Source organism: Drosophila elegans, unplaced genomic scaffold, assembly GCF_018152505.1.
Source record: "Drosophila elegans isolate 14027-0461.03 unplaced genomic scaffold, ASM1815250v1 contig_149, whole genome shotgun sequence".
NCBI classification, from domain to species: domain Eukaryota; kingdom Metazoa; phylum Arthropoda; class Insecta; order Diptera; family Drosophilidae; genus Drosophila; species Drosophila elegans.
The window spans coordinates 7,483,941-7,502,439 of NW_024545513.1; the positions used below are offsets into that span (position 1 = coordinate 7,483,941).

General features: G+C 39.3%; 3 protein-coding genes across 5 annotated transcripts; 1 reads left to right on the forward strand and 2 right to left on the reverse strand.

The window, feature by feature from the left end:
* Positions 1 to 233: 233 nt before the first annotated feature.
* Positions 234 to 4,483, reverse strand: LOC108142774. 2 transcript variants are annotated; one of them, XM_017266815.2, is made up of 4 exons: positions 4,024 to 4,483; positions 3,887 to 3,922; positions 1,373 to 2,924; positions 234 to 705 (listed from the first exon to the last, which is right to left on the reverse strand). In XM_017266815.2, the coding sequence occupies exons 1-4, from the start codon at positions 4,153 to 4,155 to the stop codon at positions 554 to 556; spliced, it is 1,872 nt and encodes a 623-aa protein (XP_017122304.1). In that variant the 5' UTR covers positions 4,156 to 4,483; the 3' UTR covers positions 234 to 553. The 2 variants fall into 2 exon arrangements, with proteins under 2 accessions (XP_017122304.1, XP_017122305.1); XM_017266816.2 differs by lacking the exons at positions 3,887 to 3,922; positions 4,024 to 4,483 and adding an exon at positions 3,744 to 3,876.
* Positions 4,484 to 5,428: 945 nt separating this feature from the next.
* Positions 5,429 to 10,152, forward strand: LOC108142693 (bleomycin hydrolase). 2 transcript variants are annotated; one of them, XM_041709976.1, is made up of 5 exons: positions 5,429 to 5,622; positions 7,535 to 8,415; positions 8,740 to 9,215; positions 9,318 to 9,438; positions 9,513 to 10,152. In XM_041709976.1, the coding sequence occupies exons 1-5, from the start codon at positions 5,619 to 5,621 to the stop codon at positions 9,726 to 9,728; spliced, it is 1,698 nt and encodes a 565-aa protein (XP_041565910.1). In that variant the 5' UTR covers positions 5,429 to 5,618; the 3' UTR covers positions 9,729 to 10,152. The 2 variants fall into 2 exon arrangements, with proteins under 2 accessions (XP_041565910.1, XP_017122191.1); XM_017266702.2 differs by having other exon boundaries at positions 5,433 to 5,622; positions 7,754 to 8,415.
* Positions 10,153 to 10,169: 17 nt separating this feature from the next.
* On the reverse strand, positions 10,170 to 11,801 carry LOC108142694 (uncharacterized protein F58A4.6). Its single transcript, XM_017266703.2, has 3 exons — positions 11,525 to 11,801; positions 11,088 to 11,471; positions 10,170 to 10,598 (listed from the first exon to the last, which is right to left on the reverse strand). Exons 2-3 carry the CDS (start codon positions 11,469 to 11,471, stop codon positions 10,308 to 10,310), a joined length of 675 nt encoding a protein of 224 aa, XP_017122192.1. The 5' UTR covers positions 11,525 to 11,801; the 3' UTR covers positions 10,170 to 10,307.
* Positions 11,802 to 18,499: the final 6,698 nt, after the last annotated feature.

Here is an 18,499-nt window from a genome sequence, read left to right on the forward strand (position 1 = left end):
TTATTTATTTTAATAGATTAAATAAATTTGTCAAAGCTTAATATAAAAGCAAGCTTAAAATTCAAAATCGCAAGTTAATTAAATAACATTTTGAAGAAAATCAGAACACACCTTCGTAGCATACAAAAGCAAGCCATGCTTTATGAACGTGATCAGCCGTCGGAATTCCCGCCCCATTCCCCAAAAGGGGGTCACTCGGCTATCAGCGGAGCGTACAAAGAAACAATATTATATTAATATATATATATATTTTAATCACTTGCGTATGCACATTTACATACAAAACTTAACTAAGACACTTTTTTTTTAATGTAAAACTTTAGGAAGAAAAAAATTCAAATCAATGTTATTCTTCGCCCTTGCTCCAAAAAAAAAAAAATACAAAAATTGGGTTTTAAGGTCGACCGACAACGGTGGAGCTTCAGAGGGAACGAAGAGGAGACGTTTAATAAATGCCCATGTCCATTGGACGGCGGAGCCAACTAAATTATCCAACAACTTGTGGCTTCCTTTTGGAAACCAGAAAAAAAATATGACACATGCGGTCTACCATTCACTTGGCATCTCGCATTTTGTCCATTTGCTCGCGCAAACACGGCGGACAGCGGGAATTCTGGAGTTGCATTTGCTGGCGATTCTTGGTGGTCTCGTGGCAGTCCATGTGGTAAAAGCCACTGCAAAAATGGCAGTAAATCGCTTCGCGCTCTGAAAAATACAGGAAATTAGAACAGGTTTTAAAAGTCAAATAAACTACATTTAAATGAGTAAAGGTCTTAAAATATCTGGTTTAAGTTCAAAATCTTAATCAATTACAAATATTTTACATCAAAAAAAATATTACGTTACTTTCGTCACCTGCTTGATTTGTTTCTTCGTATTTATCTTACAGAAACTTAACTTAATTTAAATAAAAGTTCTGAACCATTTATATATATAATATTCCAAAACACAAAGTTAACTTCAAAACGGAAAACAAAGACTTTTAAACAGCTTTCGTCACCAGCTTGTTAAGCACCTAAAAATAATAATGAAATTGACGTTCCATTTAATATGATTTATTAAAAACTATCTGTTTGAAATCCAAGATCTGAGTCATATAAATATACTTTAAGTAACAAAACATAGACTATTAGGTAGCTTTCGTCACCAGCTTGGTTTGCTTCTTCATAAAGGTTTTACAGAAATCGAGGTCATCGGAGAAGTTGATTTTAACTAAACACTATTTGTTCGATATTCAAGATCTGAGTCATTTAAATACCTAAATTAAGGGGCGCTTGCATCATCAGCTTTATGATCTTACATAAAGTTGAGGTCATTGGCGAAGTTGAAGTGCCATTTGAATGTCTCATAAAAAAAGACAGAAATGACTCACCCACTTTCCGTTTGCATTCCCTGCACTCGCGGCACTTTCGGCACTTGGAGGCGCCGCCCTCGCCATGCTGACAGAGTGACTCTACGACCGGACCTCCTCCTACAGCGATCTTGTCCGAAATCTTGTCCGGCGATTTGCTCTTGCGTGTGTACGCCCTCTTCGAGTTGGCCTGCAGACGCTTCTCCTTCGGCGACAGCAGGAATTCGAGCTTGTCCTTGGCCTTCTTGTGGCCGCGAACGCCCAGGACGAGCGTGTCCATGGCGTTCAACTGCTGGCCATAGTGAAAGTCCACACCGCTGGCATTCTGAACGGTGCGCCGCTTGCGCTTCGAGTGGCGCTGATTGAGCTTCTTGAGCACTTCGGGCGTGTACAGGCCAAACAGGCCGAGGAACGTCTCCTGGCCGTACTCCGTCGGCAGGATGCGGCTCTCGCGCGGCTCATCGCGCCACTGGGCTGCGGACGCGAAGAGCCGTTGCTGCTCCTGCTGCAGTTCCGCACTGGAATCATCTGAGCTGCCGGATGGCGAGCCCGCTGGCTGCGGCTGTGCCTGTGTCTGTGCCTGTTGCTGTGAATTCGATGATGGTGTTGGCGCCGATTTTCTGCGAGTGTTCCTGGTCTTATTGGCGTTCTTCGACGTCCCCTGCAGCGGAATATGTGGTGCGCTGGACTTCTTAACCAAGGCAGTGCCATTGGATGTCTGGTTAGCGGCAGTATTTGACATCTCCAGCGGTGGCGGTGACTTGGTTTTGTTCTTTCGACTAGTTTCCAGACTGGTGAGCTCCAAGACCTCCTCCTCGTCGCACAAACGGGGCTGCTGCTTCGTTTTCCGGGCCCGCTTCAAGGCCTGGTGCAGGTTCTTCCTGCTCTGGGCCACCACCTCGAAGTCCAGGGGGGGATTTTCAGGTTTTGGCGATGGTGTGGGTACTGCCGATGCCGCAGAAACCACCACTGTTTGGGTAATGGGCGCCAGAGGAGGCGGTGAAGTGCAGGTGATAGTCTTTCGCTTGAGCGGCATCACATTCAGCGACCGTCTCATCATCTCCGTGTGGGATTTGAGTCGGGGCGGCGGCGCTGTTACCGGCTTTGGCACCGGCAACGGCACCTGCAGCTGCACCTGCACCGGCAGAGCCTCGGCTTTGGGCCAGTTGACATGCGGATGAACGGCTGCGATCTGCTGGCCCAGACCGCGAATTGGCGGTGCCAGCATCAGCGGTATGTTCTCGTCCAGGTCGCTGAGCTTCAGCGGCGGCACACCCGCCTCATCGTCCTGGCTCAACAGGAAGTGCTTGCGGATGAGCATCTCCTCGTTGTCCCGGTTCATCACCGACTGTGGACTGATCTTATAGCTGGGGTCCGAGATCAAAGGCACTATCTGGCCGGAGACGAACTCGTTGGCCAATTCCGGCAGGCAGGCGATGTTGTTCTCCTTCAGCTTCTTGTAGAATCCCTCCAGGTCGTCGTTCAGGCGCAGCAGCAGGAACTGCTGTTCGGCATTGATCTCGTACACCTCCTCCTCCAGTTCGTCCAAGATGCGACGCATCTGCACGGGATCCTAAGGGGTTAAGCGAATGGTTTGGAGATTGAGCGTGAGTTGCACATTAAAAAAGTTTCAGTAATTGGGATGGGTTGCGCGGGGATCGCAGGTGCTAATGAGCATTAACCCTCGCATGGCCAAATGTTTCTGAATATATATATTTTATAATTCAACAGCTTCATTTTGAAAGTTAAAAAAAATTAATAAAAGTTTTTCCCTTTACTATTTGAGGGCTTGACTGCATGTAAAAGACGCACTTTGGTGGAGGAATATTATTAAGACATGACGCAGTTAAAGAAAGTGCGCATTAATTATGTAATATTTATATTTTTTAAATTATAATTACTTTTTTTGATCATATATATTTAAATTTCCCTTTTTTCTATACAATTACTTTTTTTTAAACATTTGTTTATCAAACATTCCAGTTGAAATACATATACATTTAATATGCATTTTAACAAGTCTACTCTATATATTTCTCATATACGAGATCTAAAGTGTTAAACTAGTGAAAGCACTGAAAATATTTAATAAGAAAAATAATAATAATTGGCACTAAAAATGTGCTCCTGTTTGTATGCATGTGTAGATTGCTCTTAAAGCTTTTTTAAAAGTTATACTAAAATCCTAAACACTGCCATCTGAATATTAGTCACCATGTGTGTTAAGTGAATAATAGTAAGCCCTTTAAGAAGTCATCGACTACTTGTTTATAATTTCTTATGAAATGGATTCCTGTTTACTAATCGTCTAACCTGAATATTGGAAATGCTTTGTATGTTTTATAAGCTTTTACACAAAAAATGCTTCTAGAATTATGTACGCTCTACATACAGTTCTTTGTGTTGGAACTCAGTGGCTATTTGGGGCGCACTCTTATTAAGGTCTATGGTTCCTAATGATCCAGAAAGTGGCGATGATGGCAACCCTGCCAAAGCAGGCAGAACAAAGGATAAAATGGCTCTTGTTTAACCCACCGCATCCGCCTGCTCCTTGAAGACGTCCGAGACCAACTGGGGGGTTAAAGACAGAAGACAAAGGAATTAAGTAATGCATTATCGGCCCCGTAGGCCCCGTAATACCCCCCAAAAGTCCCAAAACCAGACAAACTCACCCCGTGGACCTTGAGGAAGTCGCGCATCGCACGCTGGCAGTAGATAATGTCATTTTTCAGCTCCAGCGGCAGCACGTAGCACTTCTCCATATAGTACTTGAACTTGGCGTACTCCTTGTACCTTCCGCTCATCGTGTCCCCTGATTATATGGCGGCTATATAACGACCGATATTGAACGAAATCGAACGAATCACGCACGCGACTTTCGGATTTTGACGCGATTCACTTGTGGGATTTCATTGGCTGGGATTCTTTTCCTTTTCCGGCGCTGAAGGCTTCTCAATGGGGCTTTTCTGGATAGGACCGGACGGAGGCCTCGGGAAATTGGGAAAACGGGGAAAACCGGAAGTTGAGGGGTAAGATAACGCGGACCGTAGGTGAGAATTACGAATTTTTATGGTTTTTTGATTGAATTCCTCCTGGTGGGCAAGAGTGGCCGAGCTGCAGAAGACGTCTTCGCCTAACGCCAACTCCCTCGCAAACTCTGGATTTTTCCGCGGAATGCACAAGAGAGCGCGAAATTTAAAAGTGTGTTTTTTGAATGAAATAGAAGAAGCGTACTTTTAAATGTAGTAGAACAACAAGAAATTTGAATATAACATGAATAGTTTGTAGAAACAGTGCCTTGAACTGCACAAAATTAAGATGCAATAAACAAAGCAAAAGATACAAATTTTTGATATGAAAATAAAGTTTTTTTTTACAATTAAATTGAAAAGTGTTTATTAAAATCAAATTTAAATTAAAAATGTGTATCTCTATTATATAACAATTATGAAGGCAAGTTGTTAAAATAATTTTAATACGTTGGTTTGAACAGTTTGACGATAACATCTTAATTATTCAAACTTTACCAAAATACTGTTGTTTTAAGATTTACCCTACAGTTACGTGTTATTTTACTTGAAATATACAGCTCAAATTTCCGCCTCTTCGAACCGTTTTAGATTTTATACTGGCTTTACAACGTGTTATTTTAAGAAGGAATATGTGTTCAATATTTGGTAGTACCTACTTTCTAAGCATTTGTAAATCAGTGCCTTTACCAAATATTTAACAACTTGCTTGTATACTTTAAAGCAACAATTGGGTAGAAGGAATATGAATAAACAATTAATTGCTTACATTTTAAATCTGATAAATTGAAATTACCCACATTAAAACAAATAAAAAACACCATAAATCACGGTATTTCATCGATAAGTCACAGAGAGTTTGTCATATGCACTAAAGAGTTATCTGAAAATACAATTGCTTATTGATTATAATTATGTTGTTTTAAATTTTTGAAACTCACCTGATGTTTGAATTTCGCGGGAAATGGGTATTTTTTAGTGTTCATTGTTGTTCGGGAGCATTTGGGCTGAAATCAATTTCAATATTTGGTAACACTGGCAAATTGTCCGAGTTTTTTTTCCAACATTATTAACAAAATAAATAGCTGTCGAATTTCGCATAATACACTTGCAGTCGCCAGCATTGCAAACACATCCGGAAAATTAGGAAAAACCGAATTTAGGCCAAACAAAATCCGCAGTGACTGAAGAAAATCAAAATAAGTGAATCGCCACAAAAAAAGGAAAAAACGTTAAATATGTGTAAGTTCATAAACAATGGGAGCGTCCAAAGGAAATGCAGTTTCTTTAACCGCCTATTAACAATTTTAAGTTAAAATAATCATTTCCTGGCCGCATTCTTTTGTTTGTTGTTGTTGTGTAGTGCGGGTGTCGTGTGTGTGTGTGCGTGTGGACGAGTGAGAGAGAGGGAAGTTTTGCTGACGCCCCAGCAACAAAAACAAATTAAAACCAGACGAAAGTAAAATTTCACCCAAATTTTTGTTTGTTTTTTTATGGTCAAACTGGACAAACATGTTTTTGTTGTTTTCGGTTCGGTTTGTTTAGATTGTTTTTGTGCCGGCTTTCCGCGAAAGTTTTTTAAAACGGCACTTTGACTGCCTCTCCTTTCCCTCTTCTTTCTCTTCCTTTTCCCACGTTCTTTTGCTCCCCACCCGCTACTCATGTGTGTGTGTGTGTGTGTGTTTGCGAGTCCCGTTAAACTGGTTCTGGCTTAATTGCATTGTCCTCTCTCTCGCACATAACGGTTTTTAATAGGTATTTCTTAACGGCTTTTAACCCGTTAGCTTCGCTTATCAGCATCACCCACACACACACACTACTAACACTTGGAAAAGTAAATAAATAATGAAGACAAAGCTCAGTAAATGGCGAAAAGAGTGAAAGAGATGAGAGATCCAAAGTGCATAATGGTAATGCCAATGTTAATGGCCCCGCTGTTGTTGTTCTTCTTGTTTCTCTTACTGTTTCTATCGTTTTGCATTTCTGCCTTTGTGCCGCCCCGACCACGCCCACTTTTCGATAGGAAGCCCTGGTAGTCGACCAAGTAGGAAATAATAAAAACAATGCCCATCTTTGCCAGATTTTTTTCATGTTGCGTCACAAAGCGGTTCTAACGGAATTATAATATTCATACATATTTTAGATCTTACAGATACATATGTAGATTTTGTTTAATGAACATTTGCTTTTGATAAAAATCCATTTTTAATTTGATTAAGTATTACGAGTCTTTCAAAGTCTTAAAGTATAACTGCCTTTATATGAAAAAATTAGTAGTATTTTGTTTTAAACAAAATATTTTAAGATAGTTTTGGTAAACTAAAACTTTATCTAGTTTGGTAGTTTTACCAATAAATTGATCTTAGAGATTCTTGCTTTCAAAGTATCTTTGAATTTTCAAGACATATGTATTTTAATAACGCAAAATACAAGTTTATCCACTTTATCTCTATTTAATCCATTTATAGAATCAACCAAAAGTAAATTTAAAGAATGATCTGGAAAGTTAGGTGTCATTATCTTAAAATGTTATCTCACAGCCAATCTCCTTTTCCACGATCGTGTTTTTATAACAGACGAACAGTTGCGGTGAAAATATTAGCATAAAGGGATTCACATTGAAAAAGATTTTTATAAAATATTAATTCTAGTTATCTTGTTATCGTACAATATTTTTATTTTTATCCAATTGCGCATGCAACACAACTGTGTTAGGCTCAAAAAAAAGAGACCTGCAAAATAATTACATTCTTGGCCAATTTAATTGCCAATTAAATTCAAACAGCTCAGCTGTTTTTGCCGTTCAAGTTTTTGGTGTCGCAACTATCTATTTTTCAATTGAACAAAATTTGATTCTAATGTAAAGATTTGCTTTGCAAATCAAGATGGCTTTTCTCCTCTTGCCATTTAGTTGTTAATTAAATTTTTGGTGAGGCATCAAACAATGAAACATCAATTGTAAAGGTGCGTTGAAAAGTTTCCAAGCGCTATTTTGAAGTCGCTTCAAATATGTATTTTTGTTTATCCAAATCTCATAATTGTTACCTGTTCTCTATTTCGATTTGGCAGTAACAAAAATCCCTTTATTTTTACCTGCACCGTCACCACAAAATTCTCGTTTTTGGTTTCTTTTTTGGGTAACCCGATCCTCCAGTTTGGGCGGTGAGGCGGGCGGTGAAGAAGATCCAGATCAAGACCTCAATACCAAGTCAAGATCCGAATCCGAATCTGAAACTGAATCTGAATCTGAATCCGAAAGCAAGTGTGGTCAAGATGTGCAAGCAGCAGCAGCCGGCGATATGCTATTCGACCGAGTCCGCTCGAGTAACTCACACAATATCCGGCGAACGTTGCCACTCCCATTTACTTGCAGCTGACAACAACAGCGGATCCGGCGGAGGAGGAGGAGGAGGAGGCGCTGGCGGTGGTTCCGGTAACAACAATAGTGCCAATAGCGGGAAGAATTCGACGCACAGGATCGATGAGGTGACCAGCGCCATCACCACCCAGTTGCTGGGACAATGGCGCAAGAACTTCTACAGCGAACCGAAGAATCTGCTGGCGCAGAACGTCTGCTCCCGCGTGGATCCCTTCGATGTGTGCCTGTCGCGGAAGGCGCTGGAGACGACCAACCATGTGTTCAACTACAAGGTGGAGACGGAGGGCAAGCCGGTGACCAATCAGCGGAGCTCCGGCCGCTGCTGGCTGTTTGCGGCCCTCAACTGCATCCGCCTGCCATTCATGAAGAACTACAATCTGGACGAGTTCGAGTTCTCGCAGGCCTTCCTCTTCTACTGGGACAAGATCGAGCGGTGCAACTACTTCCTCAACAACATCGTGAAGACGGCGCAGCGGGGCGAGAAGGTGGACGGCCGGCTGGTGTCCTTCCTGCTCCTCGATCCCACCTCCGATGGCGGCCAGTGGGACATGCTGGTCAACCTGATAACCAAACACGGCCTCATGCCAAAGAAATGCTTCCCCGAGAGCTTTAGCTGCGAGTCCAGCATACGAATGAATGCCATACTGAAGAGCAAGGTAAGTTGTTTTCAAATTCAAATTGGTAACTTTGAATGTAGTCTGTTCAAATATCCATACATTAAAAGTCTTTTTAAATTCACTAAAATTGTATCATAAATGTGAACATTTTTAGTTTTAATATTCGAGAAATTGCGCTTGCAATTGATAGCTTTAGTTCTATTTAAGATATTAAACGCAACAGTCTGTTGATATATCTATTCACTTAAATAGTAAATGCCTTTGATGTTTATTATGTTGGCAATGAAAAATTGGATTTAAATTTGTAAAGTTGATCGTTAAAACCAAAAAGATACTCAATTGAATATATATTGCTTGCTGTAGCTCCGGGAGTACGCCCGCCACCTGCGTGTGCTGCTGGACCAGAATCCAACGGAGGAAGAGATCGCCTGCAAGATCCAGGAGCAGATGGCCGAGATCTACAAGGTGGTGGGCATCTGCCTGGGCATTCCCTCGGAGACCTTCACCTGGGAGTACTACGACAAGAGCAAGAACTACCAGTCCATTGGACCGGTGAGCTCGCTCGAGTTCTACGAGCGATATGTGAAGCCGCACTTCAACGTGGAGGACAAGGTGTGCCTGGTCACCGATCCACGGCCGACGAGCAGCTATGACCAGGCCTACACTGTCGACTGCCTGGGCAATGTGGTCGGCGGCCGACCCGTCCTCTACAACAACCAGTCCGTGGAGCTGCTCCTGGCCATGGTCACCAAGTCGCTGAAGGCCGGCGAGGCCGTTTGGTTCGGCTGCGAGGTCAGCAAGCGATTCGCCTCCAAGCAGGGCATCGAGGATGTGGACGTGTGAGTATTTTCAATGTGTTAATTTACCCTTCTATTTCACTCGTGTAGTATTATTTTAAACACACAGTTATACAACTAATGTAATTTAATTTCTTCTTTTAGCCACGATTTCAAGCTGGTCTTTGACATCGACATACAAACGACGTTCTCCAAAGCAGATCGCCTCATCTACGGCGAATCGGCCATGACCCATGCCATGGTCTTTACCGCCGTCTCCGTGGACGTGAGTACTCCTAGCTATGTCCATAATAACCCATTAACCAAGTAACCTTGGTTACTTATCATTTCGAATTGCAGAAGGGCGGCGTGGCCCAGAAACTGCGGGTGGAGAACTCGTGGGGCGAGGATCGCGGCGAGAAGGGCTACCTGGTGATGAACGCCGACTGGTTCAGGGAGTTCGGCTTCGAGGTGGTGGTGGACAAGAAGTATGTGCCCGAGGATGTGCTGCGCGTGTTCGACATGGATCCGATCGTCCTGCCCGCCTGGGATCCCATGGGCACGCTGGCGCAGTAGGCCCTCCGCCATCCACACACACATATATATATTTAAATACAATATATACAAAGCTTTACGATCAGCAATCTTCGAGCGGCAACCAAGTGTTCGCGTTACACCATACCAGCTTTCAGTTTTTGTGTACATTTTTTTTTTCTCTGGCCAGTTGTACCATTTTTTCGAGCTCTTCACAAAATCGCACTAACCCACTATACCACAATGTCACTCCCGATCCCCACGGTATATGCATGTGCAGTGTGCAATATATACCAGTCTAACCTTGTCAATTCTGTAAAACAATAATTTTGTGTTTAGTCTAAGTAAAACGAAGCAAATTTCTCAGTGTTTCCATCCCCCGAATTACGTTTTATCATTGATTTTGCAGCGGGCAGTTGAAAATATATACAATACAAACGAGAAATAAACAAATGAATAATGTAAATGCATTTTTTACGTATATACAATTACATATTAAATAAATATATTGAAAACATTTCAGTTTACTTACAACTCACAATTGGAATAATCAAAACTAACACTGGGCCGCCCGTCTCTGCGCCTGCCCATTAATTTTATAGATTTATAATTTACACAATTTTATACCGGCCTTAGTTGCACGTTTTTCCGCATCCGCATCCGCCGCTGCTCGTACTCGTAGCTCAATCGCTGCCAAATGCCCAGGCACATCCGCACCAGGCGCACATCCTTCTCGGCGTTGCTCCTCGCGAAGGCGTACTGCTCCCGGATCAAGTGCTTCGCCGCTCGCAGCTGGCCACGCTGGATCAGCGAGATGCTGAAGTACAGCTTGCAGCGTGCCTGCAGGAAGGGATCTCCGAGGCGCAGGCCAATCTTCAGCTGCTGCAGCGAGATCTTGCCCGCCGTCTCCGCCTAAAAATGGGTTGCGGTATTAGAAGCGTTTAAATAAAGACTTGGGAGGATTTACTGAATGGAACTCGTAGCTGTTGGAATGGAGGTTCTAATCATTTAATCTTAATTTTTCCTCAAACAACTTTACTTTAATGTTTTTGTTAAGTAATATAAAGATCTATAGTTAGATCTAGTAAAGACTTCTTCTTTCACGAGCCAATTTCTGTTAAAGTTCCAAGTCTAATTTTTCAATAAAAATACCGACTTTTGGCCCTAAGATATCAGTATTTTGGCCATTACAATGAAAATAAGAAGCCAATAATGGCATGTCATACCTCGTTAGGCATGTAATGAAACATGAAATTGCAGAGTGATGAGAAATGTTAGATTAGGCTTAAATAAAAATATCTGAGCTTCAATTCCTATTGATTTAACAAAGGAATCTTAACAGTTCCGAGTGAGAAGTTCTGGTTTTGCGCCAACATAAAGTGACTGATCAAGAAGACTTACGCATCGCTCGAACTGCTCCCCCAGGGCGGAGAATCCACCGCCCAGGGTGGAGAGCCAGGACATGAGGTGCTCCACCTCGATGTGCTCCCACAGGGTGTGTGCCAGGATGTCCGCGAACCGGTAGTCCACGGTGTCCCTTTTCGGTGGCTCGAAGGACAGCCAGACCAACTGGACGCCGTGCTGGCGCTTGAGGCGCAGGGCCAGCTCCTTTTGCTGGAGGAACTCGCGCAGGTAGTAGTTACCATTGATGGCGTCCACCTGGATGCACATCCTCCGCAGGGATTTCGATTCCCGGCTGGAGTCGCCGGCCTCTCGGCTGGGAAGGTTGTGGAAGTGACACCGCTGCCAGTAGTCACAGACGCAAACAACCAAGGATTCGGACATCTGGGGGGGATTATCCCAATTAGCATCACTCAGACAGGTGTCCACACACTCACCTCAATTGTGCAACCCTTTATTGGACTATAAAATTCTAAGCAAGACAGAAATATAAGGTTGATTCCACAGGTTCCTCGGTTCTGTGTAGAGTATATTGGCTGGCGTTTCCTGCTCTTTACTGCTTTTTTAGCACAGTTTGAAGTCTTAAAACTGGACTCATCTTAAAACACATGTGGACCGAGTGCTTTTATTGTAATATTGCACTTTAATCACAAGTTTTTGTTTTTTTGTATAAAAATTGCACAGAATAATAACAAAAGCGTTGCCAGATCGCTGTCAGACCGCCAAAAATTGGCATGACGCGGGTAAACTGCATGTGGCAGCATTGATAATATGCTTATTTATCGGCGCCACAAACTATCGGATTTCAAGAGTTTAAATAAAATGGAACTCATTGAATTCCTGATTTGATTTGTTGTCGCATAACAACATAAAAAGAAACATCAAAGAAAAAATATTAAAAAAATTATGTTTTTTTTAACCAGAAAACTTACATAAGATTTATTTTATTTAGGATCTTTCTTTGTTTTAAGCTTTATTACCTTATTGTTTAATAAAATGTAATATATCTTGAAATCTTGCCAATATTATTTACGTATAAAGCCGATGCTGAATTTTAAAAATAAGTTTATAATAACCTTAAACATTTTATAAACGCTTATTTCTGATACTTACATTTTCTTTTTAATTTGTTGGTTTTAATTTCTATTTTTCAGCCAAAGGACAGTCAACATTTTCTTAAGTATTAACTACAATTTCAGTTTCAGCTTACAATCCACACCAATCGACAGTTACAATCCACACGTCGTGTCGTTGAAGCGCGCAATTCAAATTGTTATGGACTTGGCAATTGCTGTTTAAATTCGGAAATTGTTCAATTTCCGACCCAACTCGCTGCTGCATGTGGCAATAATTCCGCGTGGAAATGACTCAATTTCGCTGGAGTGCAACTGCATCTTTTGTGGCCCTTCAACATGGCCATTATCATTATCAAACAAATGTTTCGCCCCTCGATTTCTCAGTGCCAACAAATCTGTTAGCAGTTGGCAATAATTGTGCAGCCAGCGGCAACATTGTCCCCACACTTTTCCCCCATACCCATTCATGATTTTCCCTTTCCCATTTCCATTTCCCATTTTCCCTTCTTTTTTTTCGTGGCTATTTTTGGACTTTGCCTTTTATTGTTGGTGGCTATGTTGTCATCGATGGCATTAATTTCGGTAAGTGCGCCCGACTATACTATATATGCTCTCCTTCGACTCCTTCGGCTATATCCTCTTCTTCTTCCTCTTTCAACACACGATTTTTATGGCACGACATTTTTCTGAATTATGCGCTCAATTTCCGCTGAATCGTCCAAGTCTCCCTGCCCCTTCAAAAAAAAAGCCCTTAAACAAATCACCACATTTCTTTTTTATGCATTGTGTAATATTAATTGGTCACAAGCCATCAAATTATAATTTGCACCACCAAAAATGTCGTTCACTTTTTGGAAAGTCTTTATACTCTCGCAGAGGGTACTTTTATTATTCATAATAGTGTATAGATTTATGTATTAAAACAAAGAATGTTAAGTTTGAAGTATCAATAGCAAATATGTTGGTTATTCATAGTTTAAGACAAAACAGATCCTTTTTATAACAAATGCTAAAACTTGGTAAAATCAACTGCAAATTTTATAAAAGACAAATAATTAAAAGTAAATTTTTGTGACTTTTGTCTTACTTTAATGAATACAAGAAAAATTTAGCTTTATAATGTGGCAATATTACTTTATAAAATTAACAAGGCCACAAAAAATATATAAAATATAGAGGTGACTTCAAAGTCTTTAAAATGTTATACAATTAGATAGAACTAACAAAATTCTTCGTATTATATTTATATTGAAACTTTGAAACATTGTCAGATAAACATTAACATTAGATTTTTAAAAAACATTTTTTTGGGATTTTTATTGTGTGAACAAAGGATTATTTTTTATATTTTTAAGCACCAAGTGTATATGAATTTTCGTCACCAAAAAATGTATCAATACTTTCCTTATTTATATGCAATTTTTATTTCATAATGTTCACGCTTCGTAAAACGGCAGCAACATTGTTGGTTGCACTTTCGAGCACGTGCGCCAGATGAGAAAAGAGTTTCGGTGGAGAAGGGGGAACCCCTAACCGTATCTATATGTGGTTGTATGGGGATGGGGCAGTGACAGATCCTCAGAGAGATTTGTATGTGGGCGTGTCAGCAATATGTCAAAATTGCACTCGACAGTCGCGCATGCGTCCCCACAAAAAAGGGATATCCTATAGCCCATAGCCCATAGCCCGTGTGCCTCCTGCTCATCCCTCATCCGCATCCTCCTGCAATCATCCAAGATCTCAATTTTTTTTTGGGGGTTTGTCAACCACTTGAAAAGGCGAACAAAAAACTGCTGGAGAAAAGTCGAATTTTAAATATACTTATATCATAATAGTTTAAGAAACCTTAAGGAATCAAGATAACCAAAAATCAAATTAATAATTCTGAAATACTTAAATTAAATATATAATTAAAAATGGGTAATAATAATGCAAGTTGCATGTTTTATCTGTGAATTATTTAATTAATTTAGATATGAATCATTACAATAAATTATTCAATATTTCATTTGCTTAAATCAGCTATGTAATTATTGATTTTCTCAGTTAAGCTATCTTTGGTTTTCTAATTTATAAAATATTTTTAAGTTTCTAGTAATTTGAATATGCCCCAAATATATTCTACCCTTATAAAACGTAAACAAAGCCTCAAGTGTCAGCAACAACAATAACAAACGGAAAAGGGAGGAAATCTTTTGGGGGAAATTTCGTAGAGCGGAAAATCGAAGTCAACAACATAAACACGGTTTCACTTTCAAAGCGATTAGTCACGGATGCGCCCCGAACTTGTGCCGAAAATCCTGAAACGACAACAAACACACACAGTCGATAAGAACAACAGTTTCAGTTTGTTATCCCCGCACTGAGAAAATTTTTAATATTTAATATTAAGAAGTATAAAAAAAACATTAAAATACCAACTGTGGGATGAAAATTTCATTAAACTAAGAAAAACATTGAGAGTATTAATTTAATAATGTGCATTAGGGATAACTAAATAACCCAACCCTCTTAAAACTAAATAACAATTTTATTTATTTAGCTCAGTGTATATTTACTTTTAGTCACTAATTATTAAGCAAAATAATATCTTAAGTTATTAATATTCAATAATATAGCGACTGAAATTATCAAAGTGTATTAATATTTAATAAAAGAATTAAGTTGTATAATTTAGATATTAGACTTTTAAATTATATATTGTTTTATATATATATTCAGTAGTTTTTTAAAGTGCATTACTTGCCTTTAAGACAAAAAGTGGGCAATTCGACACCATGCGAGTGATTGAAAAGACAGGCGACAGCATACACACCTACAACAAACGAGCCAGATGTGTGTGTGTGTGCGTGTGTGCCTAGAGTGGACCTACCGCAGCGCCCGGCGACAATAAATATTCAAAATATTCACTTTACAGTGGCAGCGAACCGATCCCTGCCGACCATATTTCATGCCATTTCAAGTGGCCACTGGCCCCGCAGCCCCCACCCTAATTTCTTCGGGCCACCCCATCCATTAGCCATTATCACCACATAATGATAGCGCTGTATATAAGTCGGATCGGTGATATTGTACGTCATATACCACTTATCAGTGTTGGAGCCTAAAAAGTGTTGAAGCGATAGTGGCAAATACTATAAAAAACCACTTCGTTTTGCGGGTGAATTCGATGGATTGGCCTTGTATTGGGTTTTACGTGACACCTTATAGAGCGTGTAATTTCTGGTGGTGCGGCAGCCCAACATTCCATCGATTGTCCATATTAGTAACTCACTAGCTGACACATTGCGCCGATTTCTTACTAATTTCCTTTAACACGCCTTGAAGCACCTTATTTCCGAAATGAATCATTTGAGTGCAAGTGAATCACTTAGTCAAAGGTTAGACAATCATTTCCCTTTCTACTTAACTTATGTACAAATATTTAACAATGTTCGATGAGTTTGTTATTTCAACTTAAATTATCAAAATTATTAAAAATTTCCAGTAAAGCAAAGAACATTTTACAATCTGTTCAATTTTTGCTGTCCCAAAATGGCCCATATGTTAAAAAACGGTTTTAATTTTAAGTAAGATATAAGAATTTAACTTTCAATTTTAGTTTACCCACTTTATTATTCTTGCTTCATAATTATAAGGCCTTATTATTAGCTAATACTTGCGCCTATATAACTAACTAATAATATAACTTGTTAGGTAGCTATAAAAGATATAGAATCGGTTACTAGATGTATTCCAATATGTATGTATCCTTTTGAACTCATTTTTAAACTATTGTCTTTCTGGATTTCTACTATTTTGAACACCCTACATTTTATATAATATGTTTTTTAAAAGTGTCCTTCAATAATAGCTAATCCATTACCTTTGGCTATCTTTAAATCCCAAGCACCAAAATCAATCATATTTATTTTTTCTGTCTCACACAATTATATATAGTATAATACAGTATCTATTGAAGTAATCTTAGATGGAACGATCAGCAAAGCATGCGACACATGGACTTATCATTAGTAACGTCACTCGTTTGACGTTTAACCTGCGCAGAGAACTCGAAACTCAATTTCACACGACAAGACACGAAAAAAATGCTCAAAAACTGTGACAAGCCATCAAATGCGACAGTCATTAGTCACACGGAAATGGTGACACGATGGGAGGTTTTCGAGATTAATTGTATGGCATATTGAACTTTGGCCAGACCAACCAAAAATATATGTACATATATAGTGTACTCTAACTAGTCCACTATATTAGACAGAAGGAGATTCCCTAAAGGGCCGCATCTTCAAAGAGCCGCGAGCGTATGTCTAAAATTTAATAACGCCATCATATATATGCCATATCTTCTGGCACAGCTCCGATGGGAGGACGAGGACCCATAAATAAGAACAAATTGGCATGCAATTCGCCTTAGAGCAGCGACCAAGTAGAACATAAATTTCTCATCACTTGCATAAAATTTTCACAAAAACAACGCCCAAGAACAAACAGATGTGTCGCCGACGGATTGGGGATTGGGGATCATGGAATCGGGGATCGGGAATCGGGGGATATGGAAATGATATGGTATAGGGGCGGGAGGTATCCTACGGAAAGGAATTCAGTGGCAGAAGGCCACTGACAGGAAAACTTGTCGATAGGTCTCAAGATTGTTTAGGAACTTCCGAAAGGTAGTTAAGGTTAAGTTATTTCATTTGTGATATTACTTCTGGTTTGATATATACTCTATGTATGGGTTTTATATATTTCACTTATTAAAAACGTCAGCATGAAAGGTGGAGTAAAGGATAAATTTAACTTAATATTATATATACTTTGAGATAAATAAGGTACTAATGGCATTTAGTGCACTTTTGGATTTGGGTTGTGTTAGTGTAATTCTTGTGTTTTATTCTTGTGGTTTTATATATTTAAACTATAGAGTTCTTTTCCCGTGAACTTCTTGTCGCAGTTGGCACTTTAGTTATCATACTTTTATATTTAAAGTTACGACTTTTTAATATTTTTAAAATTTTTGATAATATGAACTTCTGGTGAAAGGTATTAGATTCTTAAAATGTTCAATATTTAAGACAGTATAGTTGTGGTAATATTAGTAGTAGTAGTAGCAATATCACAATCATTTTATATTATAAATAGGCAAACAAGAACTTGATAAGATTAAGTGTTTTTTTTATACAGATGCATGTTTTATGTGAATTCTCATATTAAGATTGAGTTTTTTCAGTTGCTAAGAGTTTCACCTATACACCATTTTCCAATTGAAATTGTTTGTGCAACTTATACAAAATCAAATATTATTCGACTGAATGAATAATGAGGTATTAAAAACGCACACACCCATGAAAATGCCAAATTATTTGCTTGGCTTTTATCGACCCCTTTAAATGATAGCACATGACAGCCTATGGCCATCTCAAATCCTCCATTTGGCATTTAAATCCATTTCGAATCGATCGATGGCCTGCCAATTCTTTAATATATTTATAAGCATATATAGTACGCTTCGAAATCGGTTTTCCATTGGGAGGAGATCCATTCGCCTAGTCAATCGTCGGGGGGAAAACTTATCAGAGTGTGGAAAACTCATTTTGAGGGTCGATGGACCCGCAATGATAACAAAGAAAAGTCGCTTGGAAATCAAAGAGTAGGAAAATGGAAGATACGATTTAATGGCTTCCTTTGTGGATCTTCCCCTCCCTTTCCTGTGGACCCCCATCGTCTAACACTCCTCCATCTACTTCTTCCTGAAACTTTACTCCACAAACTCTCACCAATCTCTAAATCTATAGATTTTCGGGCTATAAATTCCGTCTCGATATTGTTCCTTTTTCTTTAGCCTAAAATTATCCTATTTCACATATTATTTCTAGTTTTTACAAAATTTTAATTACTTACAGGGTATTTCTTCATTTCTGAAAATATTCTTTAATTTGTAATGAGAAAAAAATAGTAAAAATGTTTAAAACAAATATATTTTGTAAATATCTCGGTTGTTTATATGTTAATTGAGGTCTGCTGCAATAAATAACTTTGTGCTTGTAAGCCTGATAAAAATAATCTTTTTCTTACAACCTTTCAAAGTTGTTGATGTTTTACTTAATTAAAACTGAAAAACATATCAATATCAAGATTCTTATAAACGATTTTCACCTTCAAGATCAGAGTGTTCTAAAGATATTTTTTGACTTGCAACTCCCACTTTTCCTCAGCTCCTATTCTGTACTCTGTCTTCTTTTTACATACCCCCATTTCCCCATTTTCCAACGCATTTTCCAGCCTCTTTTTCTTGCGGCTCTTTCGTTGGTTTATCTCAATTAAAACAACGGCACA

Bases quoted from the DNA above. Each gene is read 5' to 3' on its own strand.
- LOC108142774 (XM_017266815.2), bottom strand. From the start codon at position 4,155: ATGAGCGGAAGGTACAAGGAGTACGCCAAGTTCAAGTACTATATGGAG. The intron at 2,925-3,886 runs GTGGGTTAAACA...TTAACCCCTTAG, and splicing joins TCAAGGAGCAGGCGGATGCG to GATCCCGTGCAGATGCGTCG. The intron at 706-1,372 runs GTGAGTCATTTC...TGTATTTTTCAG, and splicing joins GGAATGCAAACGGAAAGTGG to AGCGCGAAGCGATTTACTGC.
- LOC108142693 (XM_041709976.1), top strand. The intron at 8,416-8,739 runs GTAAGTTGTTTT...TGCTTGCTGTAG, and splicing joins ATGCCATACTGAAGAGCAAG to CTCCGGGAGTACGCCCGCCA. The intron at 9,216-9,317 runs GTGAGTATTTTC...TTCTTCTTTTAG, and splicing joins GGCATCGAGGATGTGGACGT to CCACGATTTCAAGCTGGTCT.
- LOC108142694 (XM_017266703.2), bottom strand. From the start codon at position 11,471: ATGTCCGAATCCTTGGTTGTTTGCGTCTGTGACTACTGGCAGCGGTGT. The intron at 10,599-11,087 runs GTAAGTCTTCTT...ACCCATTTTTAG, and splicing joins GGGAGCAGTTCGAGCGATGC to GCGGAGACGGCGGGCAAGAT.